Source organism: Protopterus annectens, chromosome 8.part0, assembly GCF_019279795.1.
Source record: "Protopterus annectens isolate FY-2018-M chromosome 8.part0, PAN1.0, whole genome shotgun sequence".
Taxonomy (NCBI): domain Eukaryota; kingdom Metazoa; phylum Chordata; order Ceratodontiformes; family Protopteridae; genus Protopterus; species Protopterus annectens.
Genome location: NC_056741.1, coordinates 891,369,811 through 891,395,711, shown reverse-complemented (window position 1 = coordinate 891,395,711; position 25,901 = coordinate 891,369,811). Strand labels below are relative to the sequence as shown.

Sequence of the window (25,901 nt, the reverse complement as noted above, 5' to 3'; positions counted from 1 at the left end):
ACGGGCATTCCTTCTTTGAAGGTTGTGTGTTAGGCCCGGCAAGCCAGCATGTAAAACTCTACTGCCAATCATTAGCGGACCGGAGTTCCGCTGTGGCAACCCCTAACCGAAAAAAGCTGAAAGACACAAACAAATACATTGTTGCTTATCCCTGGCTATACCCACATTAATGTCTTATTCTAAGTTAAAGCTTGTTTTCTTAATCTTGGAAAACATTGGATTATGTATCTTTCCTTTTTTTTTTTGTTGCTATTAATGTTTATTTTAATAGTAGTTTCCTCAGTCTTGTGATAGATCTAGGTACAGACTTTCATATATACCTAGGTCAGATATTACCTTATAAACTAGACAGAAGTCTCCTCTAACCAACTTGTAAGAAATAGAATATAATGACACCTCCTAAAGCCTTTCTGAATAGTTCAAGTTTTCCAGACATGTGTTTCTCTAAAGAACTCTTGCACCTTTTGATATGGTAAGTTTAGCAATATGAGGCTAGCAGGGCTGTGACTAACCAAATGTTTACCAACCCCTTGTCTTCTTTATCACAATTTAAAGCTTGTTTGTAAGGAATGATCATTAACAGATGTTGTTGTGAATAGTGACAGATGATGGATTATGCCTATACAAATTTAAGTACATATCAACAAAGCTTCTTTGAGTTCGCGTGCGCAAATTGGAATTGCACAATGTGTGTCACATGCATTCTTTCTGCTTTTAAAAAATATTTTTTCCAAATAGGAATTCAGAACAAAAAAGCTATGAACATACCTTGTAGATATTTTTCTTGAAATGTTATTGTGGGATAACCCTTAAGTCTGAATGAAGACAATCTCCATCTGCTAAGAAGAAGTTTGAAATCATTATATTGAAAGTAGAAATCTGTGTGTTTGTAGTGGGAAAGGCAGATGACTCCAGAAAATGTATAGCATTCACAATTATATGCATATATATGCTATATAAATGCAATTTTTTATTACAGACCTTTTAATTTTATGTTGGTTGTCTGGGTCTCCTTTGCTGTGTGTGTTCCCTGATTTTTCCTTTTTCATAAGAAAATGTGAGTTATTTAATTTATTTAACATTTCTTTACCAGGAAGGTTTGACTGGAACAGAGCCCATTTTCAGCAGAGGCCAGGGGAGAAATGCTCAAGATGCATGTCTTTGGAATGTGGGAGAAAACCAGAGTACCTGGAGGAAAGCCACTTGAATACAGGAAAGACATACAGACTCTGCAGAGAAAGCACCCCAGCTGCGAATCGAACCAGAAAACCTCTTGCTGTGAGGCAACAATGCTAACTGCTGCACCATTCCACTGCCCAAAAACTTTTTTTATCTTAAGCTTAACTTAAGCTTCCCATCTATTTTTTTTTTTAATTCAAACCACAGTTTTAAGGTATGAAAACCAGCCATGAAATGCAGCCCTTAGGACATATACATTCATAGTACTTAACAAATCCGTGAGGGTATAGTTGCCTAACAATAATTCTACATCCAGAAAATTAGGTATTAAATAAACTGAGTAGATTTAAGAAGTTTACCAGAAGAGCAGAACAATATAAGAAGAGCATTTTTCAAATGTCACTTAAACAGATGTAGAAAAAGTACAACAAACAACATGTGATATTGTTATTCTGTTTATTCCTAGGAAGAGTATAACATGTATAAAAATATGTTTGAATCTGCCTTTTCTATTGTTGTCATAGAAAATTTACTTTAAGGCCCAGTGAAGATTTTGTTTATAATGTAAATGTGGCAGGTATTCTTAGGGGAGGTTACGTATCTGGTACTTAACAAGTCCAGCTTAATAACTTATTATGCAAGTCTAAACTTTTTGTTTACTACAGGCAAAATGGGCTAGCCATATGGTCATAATCCAATCACACTCAAGAAACATTGTGTCTACTGTATAAGTTTATTTCCTACCTCATGTTACTGCACAGAGTCAGTATAGGGGACTTCTCCTTATAAGACTGCATGTATTAAGCTGCAGTGCAAACATGGAAGGATTTACTTGCACATTGAACTGCTTAGTGTAGGGTTTTGGAAGGAAGCATTGTTACTGAAAAAGTTATGGATATGTAGGGTCGGTGCATACTCAGCATACCTCTTGCAGAGAGGAAATTGATTCATTAACCCAATTTATAGAATGTTTTTACTACTAGAATCATAATCTGACTCAACACCCTACTGCACTAGCCCACTAGGCTATACAAATCTTTAACACACACACACACACACACACACACACACAATTAGACAGGAGAAACCATCCATATCCACAGGACAACCACACAACTGTAACAGAAAAACTAATCACTCAGCATATCTGATAATTAGTGAAAAGATCTAGTGTTCTACTAATAATTGTTTGTGTAATATAGTCACTCTCACCCACACTGGACAGCTGGTAATTGAATGGGGATAAATTGACATAATGGTTAAGGTCTTTATCTCAGAGATACAAGCTGCAGGGTATGATTCTGACTTCTGATTATTGACTAGGCTTGTAATAGTCTGCAGAGTGACAGCCTAGTATCTACCTATAAATAGTTACGTGTAGCTGATTTGCATAAGAATTTATGTATTTCTTCCATTTAATGCACTTCAAACACCTGTTGCTAATGCTTCACATATGCCTCTTTTCTGTTACTGAATAAAAGGATTGTTACTCCCGTGCCTACAAGTTTAACAAAGATCCCAATACCATTTCAGGCTCTTGTGTTGGTCAACAACAGAATAAGCAAGGTACATCCAAAGGCTTTCCAGCCACTGGTCAAGCTGCACAAGCTATACTTCTCCAAAAACCTGCTGACTGAGATCCCACGCAACCTGCCCCCCTCACTGGTTGAGCTGCGTATTCATGAAAACAAGATCAAGAAGATACCAAAGGAAATCTTCAAGGGTCTCAAGTCAATGAACTGCATTGGTAAGTGCTGGAAATGTGAAGTCCGCTCTCAGGAGTCTTAAATATGCCTTAGAAAAATGATCTGTATGTTTGGTTTCTGCTGGAGTTCTAGTAAAGAATGAACTGCCATTGGAGAGCCTAGGACCATTTTTGAGCAATGGAAGGTATATCTTTCCAAATATGACAAAGGGCAGTCACCTCAGTCATTTATTCATTATCCACTGAAGTCTTACCATAAGAATCAACTCATATCAGATGAGCTGATATATGTAGATATGACTCAGACTTAATCAGAAGGTAGATGTGGTCAGAAATATTATAATTACTATTGTTTTTATAGAAGAGTACATTTTCCTTATAACAGGACAATAATATGTAATTGTATAACCTGTTTGTTTATCCTTTTGTTGATTGTTTCATACCAAATGTATGTGTTTTCTACACATATTTATTGTTATTTTGGTATTACCTGCATGTGTTTGAGTTTGTATAACATTTCAGAACAGCTCTTTCTAAATTGTACACACACACACACACACACACACACACACACACACACACACATATTTGTACATTTCTGCATCTGTGCATGCAAATCTGTCTATATGTAAATATAAAGGTCTGTAGCTACATATATCTGCAATCTCTCTATATCTGTCTATGATTGCAATGCATTTTATCAAATGTGTTTTGCTGGAGTGTCAGAAAACTGAAAAAAAACATCATATCACTAAATGCCAATCACAATAGGGAAAAGAAAATGGTCCTTCTCCCCTTATGGAGCAATGTTAAATCCAATTTGGAAATTTTGCTATGTTTTGTGCTTTCATGTTTTTGTGTTTGATATTTTGTTCTGACAGAAAACATTTAATATTTAGAAATGTTAACACACACAAACCCTCATATAGTATACATTATAGACACATGCAATTATTACAGCTACAGACAATAGATATAGAAATCTACAAATGTATGCCAGGTAGATCTATAGAATACCTACAGACATGTATACATACAAAGCTGCTCATTAAATAACAGAAGTGTAGACAATCTCTAACATTCTGTTTTTGATTTCATCAATGACTAGAGACATCCCTGTTTACTATTTAGTGACTGTGAACTACAGATATACAACTGGTTTATTTTTCCAGCCTACAGTTTTATTTTCCTTTCTCATACCACAATGCTTTATTCACTACTCACTTCTCTGTAGACACTGTATTTTGCAGATTCCGCAATATTACTTTTGCTGCACAAGACATTGATGTCAGCCTTTCCTAGCTCAAGCACTTTATCATACTAAATATGTCAAATGTGTAACAGCTGATTACTGCAGTAGTTTCAGTACTTGTATGCATTTTATTAATTAATTAATTAAGTAAGTAATTAAGTAATAAAAATGTAAGTGAAGTGGTCCTGGGAAGATTTTGGGCTATAACTGGGGCAAAGTGTCAGAGACAGCAGTTACATTCAAATATAGTACAGATAAACTTATTAATTAGGCACTTACAGTAGACATTGTGATTTGGATCAAAGTTGAAAGGGATCTGTGGACAATCCTACTTACCTTTTATTCACAAGTGACAAATATATAAACAAACAAGCAAGCCTATACTGAGTGTGCATTTTGCATTCAGTTTTATGTTACAACTAGATTTTGAGTATAAGAAACATTGTCTTGTTTCAATGGATTGGTATGTCAGCAAATCACATGATTTAACATAGTACTTAAAAGTATAACAATTTCTGACAATTAGACCATTGATATCAGAGCAACACTAAAACTAAAAATGTTACCCCAAAAAGGAAACAGGCATTAACCTTAGAAGAACAGAATTACTTTTTGAGTTAGTGTAGGTAACTGCAAATGAATTAATCCTACTGGATCTAGTAGGCATACAGATGTATATTGTCTTTACTTAGCATCTTTCAGGAGTACAAAGTAGCACCTAACTCTAGTAAGATGCTGTGAATGATGTCACAGCTCTCCTGGTCTTTTTTTATCATATGTAGCTTTAATTCTAGGGGTACTGATGTAGCCTTTTATTTCATTTCTTGGGGAGCAGTAGTGAGGGCAGTCTTATAATGATGTTACAGATAATGATACTTCACATTTTGCAGTAAGCTATTCCACTGCATGCCAATGGTCATACACACTTAAGGCAAACTCTTTACCAGGACAGAACCATGATCTCTGATTTACACATATCAGATTTTCTCCTAACCACCTCACATTCAAAAGCAAAATATTCTATTGCATGCAAAGAGCATGCACAGTCACTTGAGGGCAAGAAGATGGCATTGTCTGAATACAAAAAAAAATGTAATCCCAACGAACCTAGACAAAAAAAATTCAAACCACTGCTCTGCTTTGATGTTCTGCTTGTAAAAATAATTAACTGGACAGGAGGCAAGTTACATCCTATGCAGAGGCCTACATCACTATGAATATATTCATCTGACTAATGAGAACATGGAAACAACTCTTTCTTCACACAGAATGGCACTCAGCAGCCATAGGACCTTCTTTGATATAGCACCAAGACTAAAATATTCAGCTGCATGCAGTTATATGCCTTCTCTATGTCCAGAAATACATCTGTAGACCATAGTGGTAACATCCTATAACCCTCCAATAGTTATTCAAATTCTAAAACAGATGATCCTGTCTTGTATAGCCAGGAGGGACCCCGCATTGCTCCTTCTGAATCAGAACTTGAACTATCAGGTAAAGTTTACTTTTCAGCATTTTAGCATAAATTTTCCCTTGTAGATTGAGGAACATGCTGTCTTTGTATTTGAAACACACTCTCACATCTCCCTTTAAAAACAATTGCTATCACCCCATTTTGCCAATCCAGTGGTACTGTCCTCACCTTTTGTGTAACATGAAAAGATGTGTTAATCAGAATGTGAGAACAATGTTCAGCACATTCAGAATTTCCAGCTGTATCTCACCTATGTCCAGGGCCTTGCCATCATAAAACTGTTTGATTGTCATAATGCCCTCATCTCTAGAAATGGACCTAGTCAGACCAGGTGCTGTTGATGCTGTTTTTCCACCTGCCAACAGCATTCCTAGTAAAGGTCAATATTCACCACCTCTGTTGAGCTGTATACTGTTTGTTTGCATTTCTTAACTGGGGTAGAACTCTGATCCATGTGGTCCTTTTTACACTGTACCCAGGAGCATTGTCTTGTTAAATAACTTGCTCAGAGTCACACAGTTAGATAAATGGAGACTGTTAGAACCAAACCCTGGACCTCAGGAAGCAGCCTAGTAACAGCCCAGTAGCCTTAGTCATCTGTACCATTATCCAGACAAAAGATATTTTAATCTTAATGTGTCAACAATGACCGATGAATTCGGCATTTCCCACCTGGGTTACCAGATGGTTTACTAAAACCTCTTGGTGGCCATTGAAGTATCATTCTATATGGCCTTATGAATGTTCTCTCATATCTAGGCCTTTACTTCCATGACTGCTTCAACTGTTGCATTTCTGGCATGCAGGTACCTGTCGGTTATATCTGAAACCCAAACCTACCCTCATGCAACAATATATAACAAACAGCAGTTGTAGGGTAGACATCATGGTAATCACAAGAATTGCACAGCAGTGGGTAAAGGAAAAATTCCCTGTTATAACACTGAACAGTGATTTTGAACAATGATCCCATTGTGCTTAATCTAATATAGTTACAAAATACACAAAGCCAACACACAACCTAATTTGATAAAAAGATGTTCAGGACCGACAGAGCATTTTGCTCCAAATATGAGCAAACATAAAAATGGTATATTCTAATCACACATGGACAATCAGATTAGACAAAAGAAAATATGACAACATGTTAAACCTCCCTGAAGGGTAAGTAAACATGACTGATGATTTATTAGTCAGGGATCCAACACAAAAGGAGCATGTCAGGGGACTGAAATTGTGTTAAACAGATTAAGACAGCATATCTTCAAGCTAAAGAACACAAAATCAGAAATACAAATCTGAAATATACATCTCATATTAAATGCCAGAGAGTCTGAAACCTGATCCAGTGAAAGTACTAGCAATTGTGCAAATGCCAGAGGCAGAAGGCAAGCAGCCATCACAAAGGCTGAAGGAATGAAGCAGCTTATTTCAAAATTTTGTATCTAATCTGCATGAAAGGCTTCCCTATACCTCACTGAGTGTACACTGTGCAAGCGTCTTTGTGGTAAAGGGCAGCTTCCTGATGTTGACCTCCCCCATCGCGGTTTTCCATAGAAAACTTCTGCATCTGCAGTTTCTAAGCATGTGCCAACAACTTTTGTTTTTGAACTATCTCTTTTTTTTCAGTGTTTGCATGACAGTGGAGTTGACACTTATACTTTCTGGAGGGGGGGGGGGTCCCTATGTTGATGGTAATAGGGGAGCAGCCCTCCCTCAGAAATGTTCTCTATAAGTTGAACTCAGTGGTTTGAGACCTTCTCAAGTTGAATGTCTGGGACTAATACATGAAGCTCTGAAAAAGGATAGCAATGTCTGTTACAAAAGCACTCAAACATTAATGTTCTATGATATGAATACGCCAGCTGATTTGAAAGCAGATACCAATCAGTATGTTATAGGAGCTGTAATCCTGCAAGAAAAAAGAATAGTTCCTATGGATCAAGAGAATTCAGCGAACGCATGAAGGAGATGATCTCAAGCAGAAAAGGAACTGAAAAAAGTGTAATGACTATAAGAAATTCAATATATATGTCAGTGGTAAAAAAGGTAAGGTGAAAACAGTCCACAAATGCTTGCAAAGAACATTAAGGAAGTTTTTGTATGAACCTCCTCTGAGATTGCAAAGCATGTTACTTAATCTACAAAAATATGAAATGAAAGTAAGATGAAGAAAGGACAATAAACTATTTACAACAGATATATTGAGGGGAACATATTTATCAGACAAACAGGTAGAATTACTGAAAGAAGAATTTAGGAGTCTTTCGGTAATGTAGCAGTTAACAATAATGAAAAAATGAAAAGGTATTTCAGGAGTATATGGATACTTACTTCAAAAGTTAATAAAATTTTACAATAAGATCATCAGTAAAGAAATAAATTCAGTGTTATTTTACTTTCAGGGAAGATATAATTTTGGTCTAGGGTTTGATGTTTAAAGCTATCAAAGTAATAGTACCCAGTCAGTTTAGAAAATACATGCTTGATATATTGTATGACTCATAGCTACATAAAGGGGGCACATCCACTGAGCTATCAAATTACAGGCCACAGCCCATTATGTCCACACTACGCCAAAAAAAAAAAAAATGTATACACAAACAACTAGTATATTACCTAACCCAAACTCTCTAATAGCCTAGCCACATGACATGGTTCAGACCCACACCCACACACACACACCCTCCTCTTCTCTTTCTCGAAACCATAAAAGAATGAAAAAAATATCAAAAAAATATCTTTTTTGACTCTTTTTGACTTGACTTTTGACACCACCAACCACCAACCTACTCTCTACTCTAAAACTAACTCTATCTAGATAACAAAATTGGTTTCCTGCCTTGGTTACCTGCCTCTGTGCAACACAAGCAACTCTGTACTCTCAAACTCTCACCTAATTCCCACTAATTCAGTGGGTCCCAGGGTTCCATTCTTCTACCTCTTCTCTTTCTTCTTTTTTCATTAATGATCTCTCAAAATCATTCCAGACTCTTCAATCCATTAATCACTCATGCAACTGACACTAATTTGATCGACAAATAATCAGAATAATCTCTGCTATCCAAAACCCAAGTCTGTTTCACCACAGAAGAAGACAGGTAGTGTGTCATCCATCAATCATCAAAAAAAAACCAACCAAATTACTTTTTTTCCATCCCACCCATAAACCTACTTATACACACAATTTAAATTAATAAAAAATGGGACCCATTATTACCGGACACTATACTACTAAGCGTTACCATTGACAATAAACTTGAAAACTTTATCACATGACACATCACAACCAAACTGTAAAAAAAACAGGGGGGTCCAATCCCCTATCCTATATAGAATAAATCCCCGGCCAAAATGGCAAAAGTCCTTTCAGCCTCTTGCAGTCCTCTCCCCTTTCTCTCCTCCTCACCACAAACATACTAATCAACACAAATCTAAATAACTTTGTTGCTATTTACTTATTGCTTGAACTATATATGCCTGCCTTGCCCAATATTGCCATGCCCAAACAACCTTGCATTACATTAACCAGCCTTGCTCAGTTCCCAAATCTAACCAGCAGCAACCAACACCAATAACTGACGCCAATCTTCAACCTGACACACACACCATGACTGCACCTAAAAACTAACTAACTCATCCCTAAATCTACCCTACTCATCAAATCAAATACTTGTTTCAAATGGTAAATGTTCAAATAGGGGGTGAATTCTTGTAATTTAGGGGTGACTCTCTCTTTGCCATTCCATCTTCCTCCCCAACTCACCTCCCCAACCTCCCAAAACTCCCTCCCAAAATTCCATCAAAAAAAACCCAATGCCAATTTCTCCACTATCAAAACCAACCATTTACTCCCGAAATTCTATGTTCTCTAAATCCCACTAACAAAATTTAAAGATATTACTAAGAATCAGAAGTTACTTTAAAGTTTATTCTATTTTTCTATTTGTTTTTTTGCTTATTTTTTTTTTTTTTTTTTTTTATTTTTTTTTTTTTTTTTCTATTTTTTATTATTTATTAAATATATATATGTGTATGTAATTAATATATATATAATGGAAAATGTGGAAATGTTTCCATTCTCCGCGTGTGGAAATGGGAATGTAAATAAATAAAAATGGAAAAATAAATAAATAATAAAATAAATAATAACTAACAAAGGAAGAGCAAACGTTAAGAGGTTTGGGCCTCTGATGTTGATTAAGACTAGACAGGTAATATAGAGCAGTGCTATCAGCAATTAGTAATATAACAATAATCCAATGGAAATGCCTCCAAACCCACTACTAGTCTGTCTGTCTGTGGAGCTGATTGGGCACTGATTGTTTTCCACTTCAAAGAAACATTGTATTTCATCTGGCTTAATTAATATTATTCCAATTTCCATAGAATAATCAGACTGATAAACACAACATGTATGTCAGAGCAGTGTATTAAAGCTTATATTTTCAAGACAGGGGTTACAAAAGTCATAACTGACAATGGTCCACAATGAATGAGTCAGGAATTTAGAAGATTTCTGCCATCCTGGAAATTTGGACATATAATTATTCATACTGTAATGGACAAATGGAAAGAGCTGTCCAAATAGTAAAGAATCTCATTAGAAAGAGTTATAGTAAAACTATGAGGACTGATACCTTGCAATTTTGGAATATAGGAATAATCTACTGCAATGGCTTGATCTCTTACTAGCTCAACCATTAATGGGCAAAATGTTAAAAAGTAGATGGCCTTCTTCAGCTACATAGTTGGTACCAGGCAATGAACACAAAGTAAAGGAAGTAAATTGGCAGAGACAGTACCTCTGTAATGAAAAATAAATGAATAAACGCATAAAATAGAAAGCTACTAGATTTGCAAGTTGGAGACAAAGTAGGAATACAGAAGCCAGCTTAAAGCCTACAACCCAAAGCTGAGATACTTGATAAAACTGCTGGACAAGCATCCTATGTAGATCATGAGGAAGATAATAAGCTGTACAGGAGAAATTGTAGACATTTGTACAATTTACTTAAAATAACAGAGACTACAGATTCTTCCTTTTGTTATGTATCTCCTTGAAACATAAAAAATATCAGAACACTAAAACACATTGCTAAAAAAAATTTTGAAATCAACTCGGTTCATTTGTTACTCTTCCAGATGATCCCAACTAAGTACTTCTATATCAAATTGGTATTTCAGTCCATTCCTCTGATGTCCAGAATTTTGCAGAATGTCCAGATTTTTGCCTTGTATTTCGATCAGTTCCTCATAAAATTAGTGGTTTTCTGGCAAACTGTTAAGGATTTAAGTCATTCAATAATGACAGACATTTGAGTTTCAAACTTCATATTCTTCAGAAAATGCAAGCTAAAGCAAAATCTATTATTCTAACTACTTTCTAAGTTTCTAAGAACAATATTTAGAATCTGTCCCTGATTTTGGACCTCCCCTCCCTCCTTATTTTTGACTTTGTCCAAAATGCTTATGCCAAGCAGTTGAGAGGTATAGTTCAACATGAAGCCTAATGAAGTCCTGGCAAGGGGAGACAATTACTCATTTGGGATAGGCTCTAAGAACAGCAAATAACCTGACCTTTTTGTCAAAATAGTTTTTACCATTGTATTTTATTGTTATGATATCTATTCGTTTATTTATATATTTACTTGATTTGGTAACAGGTTAGGTGAGCTGAACACCTTTCAACCATAACCCATACCACAAGGCAGTAAAATATACTTTGATATTCAGAAATTCTTATTATGATGCAGAAACATTCTCTCGGTAAGACTTTCTGATTCAGACCCTGGTCTCCCACTATGGGTTTTCTCTCATGGTGGCCTTAGCACAATGAGCTGTCTTACTGGCAAAGCTTCATGTTAATGTAGCAGTCCAAGGGAGCAGATAATGATAATTATGATAATTAGTGATGTTCTCTCCATAATAAAAGTAACTTGGACAGGCAATTCAAAGAACAGACAGTATCTGCAGTGTGAATATGTATGGTATTAGGAAGAAAATTAAGTCCAAGAAATATTGAAATTACTGCACTGATTGTGCATCTTCAGGCAATTATCGCAAATAGCTGTATCTCAGAGACCAAGTGGCAGAAGGGGCATATTGGTGACTGCTATTGATTTGGTTTTATCCATTATCTCTGAAGTAGCAACATACATAAAGGAGTTTTAGCTGGTCTATTAGATTAGTCCTAAAATGTGGGTAGTTGGATTTATTGCACATTTCTTCTGAGATGTGATTCCAGTTAGCTGGGATAACAGTCTTAAAATGCTTTTCACCACTGGCAACTACAAATTGAGATTTATTTAGTGTTAGTTTCAGTGTCTGTTCAAAGATAATATGGGAGTATCTTTATTTTTAGTCTATGCCTGAGAGAAGAGCAATATCTTTTAGTAAGTATTTTTAAGGTGAGTGTAGGCAACAGAAGTGATGTATGGGCTGGTATCTCTGACGAATTCCAGAGATGTTCAGCATCTGAGAGTTTGTTTCCTAACTGAGCAACAGAAGTTCTGTCGCTCAGATAACTGAGAAACCAGTTTAACATATTATTCCTAAAAATATATAAAGCTGAGCTTAAAAATAAGTAGTTGATGGTCAACACATTCAAATGCTTTTTGATGTCTATTTGTACAGCTTGTACTGGACAGTGTGTGTTATGAGTCATAGACTAAGATTAGTGCTAAGGTGTCGCTACCTGTTGAAAAGCTATTCAATAGTTTATAGTTACTAATGTGCAAATGCATTACTTTTTCAATTGTTTTTTTTCTTTTCTTTTTTTAACACCTTTATTAAATTATCACATAAGACATAGGCAAACATACATTTATATATAAAAAAAAACAGGCTAACACATTCACAGTTACAAGCATTATATATCACATATATTCTTTTATACGATTATCATCAATTCAGAATTACATAAATTGATCAAATCCTGCCTTCCCTTAAACCTCATTCCTCTTGCTCCAAAACATTATTCTAAATGCATTATTCCCATAAAATTTCCTTTTTATTATTTAATTTGCCCCCACATTTTTCTAAAGATCCCACTTCCAGTTCTTTTAACTCTGTTACAATATTCACTACCTCAGATTGACCTTAATCTCCATTTCATAGTAATTGTTTTTTTGGCAACCACCAGAATTAAACTTAACAAGGCCTTACTACGTCTAGGCGATTCAGATCCTGAATCTCAGCTCTAAAAATAATTCCCTTAGTTGTACACATTTGCTCATACACTATTTCTGATAGAGTACTCTATAGGGAATTTTTAAAGTCTGCCAACTCATTACACTCCCAAAACATATGTTCTCGGTTACAATTTTCTTCCCCATCACCCTTCCAACATTTGCTATCCACCTGAGGAAAAAATATTTGGAGTCTGCTTGGAGTATAAAATACCTATGCAAACACTTCCAAATTCTAAATCTTCTGGAGTTTGTTGCTTATTTATAAGCCACACACATGTCCTCCCTTTATTCCCTTCTGAATTAATTATCCAGTCTTTCTTCCCAATCTTTTCAAGCCTCCTTTGACTCATTCTTATAGCTGTCATGCAACATTTTACATGCCCTACTAACTATCCCTGTTTTAGCAGCAGCTTCTGTTCTTGATTCAACTAAAAACTCTACCAGAGCAGGTTTTTCACATAGGATTCCTCTATCCCTTTCTCTTTACCTATACTCTGATATCAATCCTTGATGGGTCTATGTCACATAATCGAACTTCCAAAATTTTGAACACCATATGTTCAAACTTGGAAGTTCGAAATGTGATAATATCGAAACCTCAGAACAGCAAAATTTTCCCAGGGAAAAAATTTGCTGTTCCGAAAAACACTCACACAACACAAGCACACCAAAAACCTAAGAAACCTACCCTAAACCTTACATACACAACTATCTATGCACTAACCTTAAACCAAACCCTAACCCTAAGGCCCGTCACTATCGTACACTTACCTTACCCGCACACTAACCCTTACGTCTGTCACTATCACACACTTACCTTACTTGCACCCTAACCCTAAAGTCCATCACTATTGCACACTTACCTTACCCGCACCCTAACCCTAAAGTACGTCACTATCGCACACTTACCTTACCCGCACCCTAACCCTAAAGTCCATCACTATTGCACACTTACCTTACCTGCACCCTAACCCTAAAGTCCATCACTATCGCACACTTACCTTAACCCATTCCGTAACTTTCACACCACAGTGGAGAAAATGTCAAAGCTGCAGAAACAGCCAACCAAATTCTTTCCCTGGGAAAGAATTTGTATTTCCGCAGCTTTGACATTTTCTATTTTCGAACTTCCCCATTTGAACGTCTGGTATTTGAACATCTGGAAGGTCGATTAAATGACATAGGCCCATCCTTGATAGGGAAGGCAGTCCCTAGCCTGCAGTCCAAATGTCATACTGGCCTTTTCTTAGTCTATTTTCTTTCCCCTCCCCTGGTTATTTGCTCCCAATACATTGGGTCATTGGACAGTTTTCTCCAGTAAATTCCAGTTCTCTCTTGCCTGTTCATTATAGCCCTAATTACAGTCATCCCTACTGACAGAATCCTTTCTCCATTCTTGTGTTGGCTTAGTTCTTGGAATAGTTTCGGCTAGCTTATGAATATAATCTTCTGTATCGCTGCTGTTAATCTCCTTAAGGATCTGCATCCAAAATCCTACTCTCTCCTTATTTCTTGAATTTCCTCCCCTGCTTCATCATCATCCATTTCCACTTTGAATTATAGCTTTCTGCTTATGTTATGTATATGAGCCTTAACCATGTAGCTCTAAAATATCCCTTAAAATAACTTTTTCAAGTATTTGTCACGGAATAGAGGCAAGTCAGGAAGCACTAGTCCTGAGGATTAACAGGAGAAATGTTTTTGGCAGTAAGGTGTTACAAGGGCATGCTTAAATCAAATGATATATCTGTTCCAGAGGTTTAGTTATAAATTGTGTTGCCATCTTAATGGGTATGAGGTAAACTGCATATGGGTTTGGATGGCTGGTTTTGGTAGTTTCTCAAGGTATTCAAGAACAGTTTTTGAGGACACTGATTTAAAATGAAATAGAGTTTATGTCTGATGGGTTTGTATTTATAAATATAGTCTGGTTTCTTATGTTGGTATGTTGATATTTGGAGTAAAGTCTTTATAATCATTTGTTTGCAGGTGAATGTAAGTATATTTATTATTGGATGGGTTGGGTACCTAAAGATGCCCAGAATGGTATGCTTTGATAGACTAGTAATTATTTTTTGCTGCCTGGCTAAGTACTTTTAAATTCCTTTTTTTTAGTGAAATCTTTATCTAAGGCTAAGGAAGTTACCAAAATTAGTGGTGTTTTGTGCCTTTTTACTGGTGCCATGCCATGTCTTTTAGTTTCATTTATCTTTTAAAGTCAAAGTAGAACCAGAGGCAACCTGATTCAGATTTTTGTGGCTTTAAATATGTCTGTCACCAGGGTTACTGGAAATTTTAATGAAAGTAGAGCTAGATATTGTACTGGATAAGTTTTTTGGAGTAACTGTGACTGGTTAAGTGTTAAAAGTTCTGTGTATACATTGTTGAGACTACAGATGGGGGGAGTATTTCTTGCTTTGAAAGAAAAAAATAGAGCAGAAAGTGGTTAGTTAAATGTAAGCTTTAACAACTATACCTAACATACTACATGTGAATATTTATGTTAAGTTGCAGTTTCATGAAGATGTATAATCAAATGTGTCATGACCAGTCCTGAAGAAAATAAAGGCTATGAAAAGTGTAACAGTCAAGAGTTGCATAGACATACTCCTGATGACGTATCTCCAAATGAAGCTGTAGTGCAGCAAAAAGTGATCCAAGAGCAAGACCTGATGCTAACTATAAACAATATTGTTAGTTTTCCAGAAAGGCCAAGTCAGTAGAACAAGGAAAACTTTCATCAGAATGCATTCACACACAAAAAAGTTTACAACAACCACCCAGTTTATTGAAATATGTATAAACAACAAAAACATTGTTTTTTGCAGTGGGACAAGATCCATGTACCTCCACACTACTTTAAATGTTTACCCTACTGTTGTGCTATATTGGGTTTAAAAGTTAAATACGTTTCATTATCACAATGATGCAGAATCATGGCATAAATACAAAGAATATAATAATTTTGAGATTATAGAACAGTGGAGTAAATGTAAACATTGTCAGCCACTGACCAATTAAAACACACTTGATGAAGAAGCCAAAAGCAATACGTTACTGACCAGACAGTTGTAGAGACTGTTATGAGTTAAACATGATTTAAAAGCCTGAAAGGACGCATTATTAAAAATGTTGTTTTCTGTGTGTACCAAAGTTTTAATTTTTATTAACGGTTAGTTTACAGTGATCACTATAATAGATACACACTTTTTACTTAAAAAGGCAATGTTAGATACAGAGTACGTATCTTTAATATTGCACTAGCTACAGTGTTTTTTATGTCATCTGATACCAGATGTTCCTGAGAATTCATATGGAATATAGGCTCCATGAGAGAGACCATCATGCTCTGGGAAATACTATATAATAACAATGAAGAAACTGGCCAAGTCAGCATATGATAAATTAAGAAAATAAAGTAAATAACAATATAAGGGAGACAGAAGTAGGGATGGAAGGACAGTTGGCCGCTGGAATCAAAGACAACATGAAGAGCTTTGCGGGTACAGTAGGAAAGCTAAGGAGGTAGAAGGGGCATAGAAAATGTGTTAAAGATGAGAAAACACACCAGGAGGCAAACACATAAGCAAAAATGGTAAACAAATTCTCCTATTCAGTTTTATTTGAAAGAAACAGAAAAGGATAACAGCATGGAAAGGGGTAAAAGGACAAAATTAGGTAGTGAACAGATAGAAAAGCAACACAGGAAGAAGTCATGGTGATCTGGCACCTTAAACACAATTAGTTACAGGTCTCAAATGGAATTTTTCTGAGGATTCTCAAGAGGCTGGAAGAGTTGCTGAATGAATTTTTGGAATGACTGTTTAGTGTGTGTGTGACTGGAAAAGGGAGCTGGGACTGTGTAAGGAGTGACATAAAAATGGTGTCAGTGCACAAAGCAGGGGAAAGAAAACTAACCCAAGTAATTTCATTCATCTTCACCGCCATAACAGACAAGGTAATGAAAAGGATTTTACAGAACATACTGATAGACTGTGTGGCTGATCAACTACTGGGGGACACCAGCTAATTTAGTCAGTCAGTCAAAGGAACAAGTCAGACAATCTTAGTATGATTTATGGCTAGGTATTTAAGGAAAACTGGTCCACCTAGATTTTATCAAAACATCTGGTATTGCCCCACACAAGAATCTAATAATTCAAATTATGAAGCAAGGATGGTGACGTGCATGGAAAACTTGTCATAAGAATACAAATAAATGATTATCATCAGATGTAATGATCAAAGAAGGGGATGACAACCAATGGAATGCCACAGAAGTCAGTGTTTCAGCCAGCATTATTTATTGTATACATGCTGGATGTTTTGATAAGGACAGAAAACAGGATAAATAACACCAAGACTGAAGGTGTGACAGAAATGTAGTGGAGAGGCAGGCTGAGGGAAGACATACAAGAAAAATCAGTGACTGAAATCCAGAGCTAACAAGTAAAGACTGTTGTATTTTGGCAGTAACAATCCTGGGGGAGCACATGTGATGATGGGGTGGTTTGAGAACAAAGAACAGGAAAACAGTCTGGGGATTCTGATCAGAGCTGTAATGAATCATGAGGAACATAGTGACAAGAAAGTAACATACAATGGCCAGTAAGATGATGAGAAAACTAGACTCAAAAGAAGAGGGGGTAAATCTGTCAATGCAAAGGGCATTCATGCAACTACTTAAGGAAAATAGCATGCAGTTCTAGTGTCCATTCAGACAGAATGAGATAAGGCTACTGGGAAAGTTAGCATGGGAAACAAGTAGGGTGGTTCTTAAGACTGAGTAAATGAACTGTAAAGAACGGCTAATATAACCAGTAATGTATACAGTGAGGAAAAGGACAGGATGAGAAAAATTATGTTAAAATTTGTAATGGGAGGTGACATTGAGAAAGGGTAAGGCTAAAAAAGAAAAAAGAAAAATGGGAACAATATGTACCAAGAGGAAACAACGCTCTAAAAGCCTAAAATAATGGTGGGGGGGGGGGCAAAGGCCCAAAAATAGGGACAGATTTAGATATTGTTCTTATAAACTTTGAAAGTTGCTAGAATAACAGGATTTGTGTTAGCATGCATTTTCTGAAGGATATTTTTATTTTATTTTTTATTTTACATTTGTTGACCAGGCTAGTCTAGCTGGAATTATTTCCATTTTCAGTAGAGGCCCGGGGAGAAAAGCTCCACAAGATATACAAAAAACATACATTTGAAGTAATATACAAGAAAATCACCAGGATGAATGTAAAGACAATAAAAAAGTTAGTATACAAAAACTGTTTACAAGTAGGAAGAGATATCATTTCCTATAAACAAACTAAACTACTGAGAAGCATAAATCAGGGAAAGGTGGTAGGGAGAGGAAGTGGGAGAAAAAGTAAGAGTCAAGTAAAAAAGAAAGGATATGAAAGGATTAAGCAAACTTTCAGAGAAGAGGAAAAGAAGTAAGTGAGAGAAGGGATAGTTGTTCAGCGAAGAGGGAGAGAGATATGGGGGTAGTAAGGAGATAGAGTGGGGTAGAAATTTAGTCAGGTTTAGTGCAGGAACAGAGCCAGTGGTTTTTCAAGTGTTCTTTTATTCTTTGTTTGAAGAGGGGCAGTGATGAGATTAGTGTTATGTCACTGGGTAGTAGATTCCAGTTCCTTCCTACTGTGCTAGAAAAAAGAGAGTCACCAGCTGAGTTATTGGACTTTGTTAATTGAATAATATGAATTCTGAAATTCAAATGTATGTCATTATTTAGTGATTTCAATCTGCAGTGATTTACCAGAAAACCGTAAATTTTATGAGGAACAGACCAAAAACATGAGACAAAAATCTGGACATTCTGTGAAAATCTGGACATATGAGCAGTATGTAGACAGATGGGTAAGCAAAGAAAAATAATCTTTGAAGAGTGGCTACATTAAGGGAAGGATTTCTTTTCAGCTGTATGCAACAGTACCTGAGGTATATCACTATACACTCTTCACATAGCTGGAAGTAGTATAAACATGCATGTGAAAATCCTTAATTTGCCTTATCCTTATGTTAGGAATACGAATGATGTGAATAACATTTAGGATCTTGGAATTACAGTATGTAGGGACATTAAGTTTGACTTGCATTTCATAGATATAATTAGAAGATGTTATTTAGAAATTAGAAATAGTTTGAGAATTATCATTTGTAGGGATAGAGAGGTATTTCTTCCAATTTATAAAACTGTTGTGAGACCTTTAATAGAATATGCCGTGAATGTATGTATGTTTAATTTAACACAGAGTAAAAGAATGAAAACGATACAGAAATTCTTTAATCAGCAGGTATAGTCTATTCAGGGGGATTTAGCTTTTATTTGTAAGTGTATCAAGTGTGAAAGTTTAGAGGCTAATGTTGGCATAACAAGAAAATCTCACCAGAGATAAACAAGGAATGGAGAATATCTGGTGGAAATTGCTAAATATAAAGCTGAGCTCTTGGAGATTTATTTTCATTTTGGAGCAAGATGTTGGTGGAGCCTGTTGCCTCTTAAAATTACAAAAATAAGCACTGTTTGTTTGTTTGAACAACCATTAGATAGGATTATGGGTGACAGGTTTTATGGCACCAGGTGTATTGGAGGTAGGGTCCTTGAAGATCTGTTAAGCTCTGGGTCTGTACTTTAGAACACTGAACATTTAACACTGATCAGTATCTCTCAGTGGCTACTTATGAAGGCTGCTAGTAACATTAAACAGTATTGCTTGATGGCTATTTATGAAGGCTGCTAGACCCTACCCTCTCATTTGGCCTCCAGCAGCTTTAAAAGGCCCATTCCTTTAAGGTATACAGTAGATACCAGGAGTACAAGATGAAGCGCTGAGGCATTGAGAGTCAGAGGACAAGAACCAGCTGGGATGAAAAGCTAAGTAACATTAATATGAAAAATTGATGTGTTAAGTTTAGCTGAAATACGTGCACGTGTGTGTGTGTGTGTGTGTGTGTGTGTGTGTGTGTGTGTGTGTGTGTGTGTGTGTGTGTGTGTGTGTGTGTGTTTTGGGGGTTTAGAAAGCATACCTCTCAGTGTTTGTTTCCAATGTGAATTAAAAATTAAGCTAACAGAAATCGGCTATTAAGTTGTTATTCTGAACTGTATCATTTCCTTTAAGTGATATTGCAGACATTATTTAATATGCAGTAGCCTGTGTTTAGATTACTAATGGATAACCTTAATTCAGAAGTACTCAAACATCTTGCAGGTAGTAAGCAAATCCCAAACTGTAAGCTATTGCACCCTTATATGTTCATAGACTGTCTACGGCCTGTCAGTCATTACTAGGACAGAAAGTAGATTACTGTTTCATTTCACTTGTTTGCAAATGAAAATGAATCAGTTCGCCTTCCTTGTCTTCCCTTTTAATGTGATCATCAGCTTTCTATGCCTATTTTTTCCTTTTTCACTGAGCAGTTACTATTCTTTCCTGAAGCAGGCTACTGCGTAGAACTTTGCAAGTCTCCTAAGACTGGCTAAATAAGGTATAAACAGCTATTAACTGAAGAACCAGCACTGGTAAACGTCAATGTCCTTTAAATAAATATAAGCAGTTTTATAGGACATACTGTTAATGCTACATAGGCAGCATCATTCACCGATGCAATAAGATTCTTAGCCAATTCTGTTATTCTGTGTTTTATTCTTATTGCTGATGTAATTTTTCCCGAAGGAGTGAAAGCCTACTTGGATACAAGGTCAGCTGTATGTCTAAGACAGTTGTTTTGTTATGGTATTATCTTGGTCCAGCATATTCTATAATGAATTTTCACATGTTTAAAGTGTAAATGAAAGCTCCCCCCTTTCTCTCTCTCTCTCTCTCTTTCTGCCTCTGATTTGAACTGATATGTAATGACAAGATTATGTAAAATTTGCAGTGATGTTGACCTAAATAAGAGAACATATTTTAAAAGAGCTTTATCTTCCAAGGCAGGGATATTCCATATCTTGCAAAGAAGCATCCATTTCTCATCTGTTAAATGGTAAAGCATGCAGCAGCAGCAGTATCTAATCCCAGCTTGTGTAAGTGTTGCACACTTTGGTACGAGTTTGAGCTGTACTTCCATTTTACAGTTAGTTCCCAAGTTTTGAGATAAAGCACTGCTTGAAAAAGGCATCATTTATTACATTTCCGTCTAGTTATTTACAAACTTGTGGATTTTCACAAGCTGCTGTTTACAGCAAACCACATACAATAAAGTCTGGACAGTGAACACAGATGTGAATGAAAAAACAGCAGTAGAAAACATTGTTAAAAACAATACTACTAATATTATGTGAATGTGATCTTTCGTCGCATTTTATGCACACAGTCCAGTTCATAAAAGCTCTTACTCAATGAACTTTTCTTAATATTGTTCATCCATGCACAAGAAAAGGAAACCCAACAGTTTTCTGCATTTTTTCAATGCATATATACATTAAAAAAGTGTTCCACATTTACTTAGTAAAGCTAGATTGAAATTATATGCAAATGAAACAAGTTGAAAAGATAATCACCTGACCAGGATCATGTTAATTCTCTCAAAAGGAAGTGAATACTACTTTTTCGCTTTTTTTCACAGAATACTGTTTGCTAGGGAATAAAAGAAAACCAATTGCAATAGATAAAGAAAGAACATAGCACTAAAATGATTCTTCAATGAAGAGAACCCCCTACACCTCAGTCAAGTAGCAGTCTGTACCTTCTGTACTGCCTACATATTATAACTAACTCTGAAGTGACTTTATATTGCAGAAAAGGCCAAACTCCAAAATTGTCAGCAACCGCAAATTTCAAGCATTTTCCTAGTGAGTAAGGTATGTCCAATGAAATAGCAGTTCACTGAGTAGATCACTGAAACAATGAGTGGATTCCAAAATAATTTACAGTGAGACGAAGGTTTTGCTCCAAAGTTACAATGTGTTTCAAGATGCCTGGATGTCCAAAAGCAGATCCATAGATGCTGTACGATAATGCACACTTGCACAAAAGGTCACTAGTATCCTGAATGATACACCTGATTCTGTAACAAAGTTATAGCATACAGACCCCATTTAGAGAGAGTACATAAATTGAGAACACAGGTCAATAAACAGTAGTGTGGAACATGGAAAGGATATATTATCCAGCATACTGTGTGACACATGATCATAGTCAGTGGTGTGGAACATGGAAAGGATATATTATCCAGCATACTGTGTGACACATGATCATAGTCAGTGGTGTGGAACATGGAAAGGATATATTATCCAGCATACTGTGTGACACGTGATCATAGTCAGTGGTGTGGAACATGGAAAGGATATATTATCCAGCACACTGTGTGACACATGATCATAGTCAGTGGTGTGGAACATGGAAAGGATATATTAGGGTCTATATTAGATCAGCGAATGCTTAAAAAAGCGAACGCTGATTGATCAAACTTATTTAAGCAAATTTTTTAAATATCGAAGCAACAGAAACACAAATTTTTTCCTAGGGAAAGAATATGGTTGTCCGTTTCTGTTGCTTCGGTATTTTCAGTGCTGTGGTGGAAAGTTACAGGTCGGATTCAGGTAAGTGTGTGATTGTGTGGATGTGAGTGTTATGGTGGGTTAGGTGAATTAGGGTTAGGGTGCGGGTTAGGTATGTGTGCGATTGTGTGGACGTGAGGGTTAGGGCAGGTTAGGTGAGTTAGGGTTAGGGAGTGGGTGAGGTGAGTGTGCAATAGTGACGGACCTTAGAGTTAGGGTTTGGGTTAAGGTAGGTGGATAGTTAGCGGTGTGTGTATAGTTTAGTGTAGGGTTAGGTGTCAGATTTTAGGTGTATGTATGTGGATTGCTGTTTGTTTGGTGTGCTTGTGTTGTGTGTATGTGTTTTGGATCAGTGTTTTTTTTCCCTAAGAAAAAAATCGCTGATCTGACAGTTCAAGATTGTAAGCTTTAGCTTACATAAGTTCGATCAATCAACATTCACTTTTTTAAGCATTCACTGATCTAATATAGACCCATATATTATCCAGCATACTGTGTGACACACGTGATCATAGTCAGTGGTGTGGAACATGGAAAAAATATATTATCCAGCATACTGTCTAACACACGTGATCATAGTCAGTGGTGTGGAACATGGAAAGGATATATTATCCAGCATACTGTGTGACACGTGTGATCATAGTACATGCTGTCTAGTGAAACTTGCATCACCTGTCTCTTCCCCAACTCCCCAACTCTGCCTATTGACTGCTGTCACCTAGATGCTTGACAGCACGCCCAGAGCAGGCATGCACCATGACATGTGTCATGTGTACATATATGTGCGTGTGCGTTTTGTGTGTGTGTGTGTGTGTGTGTGTGTGTGTGTGTGTGTGTGTGTGTGTGTGTGTGTGTGTGTGTGTGTGTGTGTGAGCACATAGGTCTGTGTAAATAATTGGTAGAATACACATTTGTGTGACACATAATTCGTCTAACATTTTGATCTTAAACACAATTGGTTGACAACACATTTGTGTGAAAATATTTGTTGTAACCACATTTAATTGACAGATGGGAAGTACTGATAGAGCGTTATTACATTTGTTGTATGGAACATAATGTCTGCCGATGGAATGCTTTAAGCAGTATAATGTAGAGATATTCCTATCCAGCACATAACACAGATCAGTGTTTCACTGTAAATCACTACCAGTGCAATGTCTAAGTGTGCGCTGGCAGTCACTGCCTGCTTTGAGAGATATCTCCCCTCTTAGAATTATTGCATTCGTGAAGGTTATATATCTAATTTGGGAGTGGGGGTGGGAGGCTTGCCACCCTACAAAAAAACAAAAAAACACGAAGTTACCTTTTTCACAGTCTCACACATTCCATAGTTCTCATTGTCGATGAGTGTGATGTCCTTTTTTCAAGCATATTACATCTAGGCCAAATATTTTCACACAAAGATGTTGTAGGGCAGTTGTGTTTTAGATCAACATGTTTAGATGAATTTTGTATCACTCAAATTTGTATTCAATCAATTTATATAGACTCTCTCTCTCTCTCTCTTTCTCTCTCTCTCTTTATATATACATATATATATATATAAATATATATGGATCTACCTCATAACACCAAAAAGTGAAAACACCGACAACGAGATCATTGACACCACAACACTGACAGTTGAAAAACACGAATGTTCACATGCCCGACAAACCACAATCCTGACAGTCAACAAAACAAAACAAATACCTTTTCCAAAAAACACACACACAACACAAGCACACCAAAAACCTTACAAACCTACACTAAACCTTACATACACAACTATCTATGCACTAACCTTAACCCAAACCATAACCCTACGGTCCATCACTATCGCACACTTACCTTATCCGCACCCTAACCCTAAAGTCAGTCGTTATTGCACACTTATCTTACCCTAACCCTAAAGTCCATCACTATCGCACACTTACCTTACCCGCACCCTAACCCTAAAGTCTGTCACTATCGCACACTTACCTTACCCACACCCTAACCCTAAAGTCCGTCACTATCGCACACTTACCTCAAATGCACCCTAACCCTACAGTCTGTCACTATTGCATACTTACACAGTTGCACTCATTTCCCATGTCGGTGTTTTCAGCGTCGGGATTTCGAACTGTCAATTATTTCCGTTGTCAGTCTTCCGGTGTCAGTCTTCTCGTTGTCAGCGTTTACAGCTTTTGTTGTTCTCAGGTAGATTCCTATATAGATATATAGATATATATATATATATATATATATATATATATATATATATATATATATATATATACATGTGTGTGTGTGTGTATAGGTGTACTTCAAAGTATTGAAATTTCACAACATTGAACCATCGATCATCAAAGACCAGATGGTCGATGCTGTAAATTATCGAACAAAAAAAAAACAAAATCTAACATATAAAAAAGTCTTCTTGCATGTTTTTGCAGGTAGACAAGCCCCCTGCACAACCCACATGGGGGTCTGCTCCCCCCATACCCTCTGCTACTTAAATATACAAACTCTGAGATCGCACTACAATGAAGAGAATGGTAAATTTCCTGTTCCACACTGTACTGCGATCTCCATTCACAATGTTCGATATTTCACAACTTCAGTCATCTGGTCTTCACAGATCAGAGGTTCGATGCTGTGAAATTTCGATGCTTTGAAGTAGACCCATATATAAATATATATATATATATATATATATATATATATATATATATAAACATGTACATTCATTAGAGACATATATAGAAGGATGTAGTAATTAGTATAAAACTAAAAAGCATCAATGTTCTTCGTGTCAACCAAAAATAATTAAAAAATAAAAAAAAAATAAAATAAAATCACAGAGCATAGTGCATGCTCTAAGAAATAACACTGCATCATTCTATTAAGAATCAGTGTTTTTTACAGGAAGCAAGCCACCCTGCACTCACCCACTCACAACTGCTGCTAAATAAATATTCTAAATATGAGAGAGCAGAATACTGGGAAAAGGACATATTCCTCAGGCCCAGTATTATAGCCTTTTCATATAACTGTTGAGTAGCTGCTCCTGTCAATCAAATTGTATTAACAAAAGAGGTGTTGAGTAATCCACCGTTCGACCTGTTGCATACCTTTAATATATATATACATATTCCTGTCACATTAGAATTTGTATGAATATATCAATACATAGCAAACATTAATATACTGAATATCTACCTTCACTATGTATAGATACATAGATAAACTGTCAAACAGATTATTAAAATTAAAAAGACAGATAGATACCCAGCTAGACAGAGAGATAGATGAATATTCAATTTATCATGAAGTGGGTGTTTTTTTTCTAGCTCTAGCTACTATATGAGCAGGCATGCAGCAGCTTATAGCCTGCATATCAAAGATGTACAGACTGCATATCGCCTACTCTGAGATGATCCCTGCCTAACATATAAAGCTATGTCAAACCCAGAGCTGTTGGACATGGTACACCTAAAGAAATCCCAATCCCTCCAAGCTACATGCTCTAGGGACCTAAACCTTGTCACAAAATAAACAGGACATGCTGGAGGGATAGATTCCTGTCCCAGAGACTTCCCATACTCTGGAAGAAGCTA

At 36.3% G+C, this 25,901-nt stretch overlaps 1 protein-coding gene across 1 annotated transcript in view; it reads left to right on the top strand.

Annotated features, from left to right (window-relative positions):
- The window catches only part of BGN (biglycan), a 376,091-nt gene that overhangs the window by 314,956 nt on the left and 35,234 nt on the right, over positions 1-25,901 (top strand). The window contains exon 4 of the mRNA XM_044080413.1: positions 2,713-2,926. Coding sequence (XP_043936348.1) covers positions 2,713-2,926 — 214 coding nt within the window. The remainder of the gene's footprint in view (positions 1-2,712; positions 2,927-25,901) is intronic.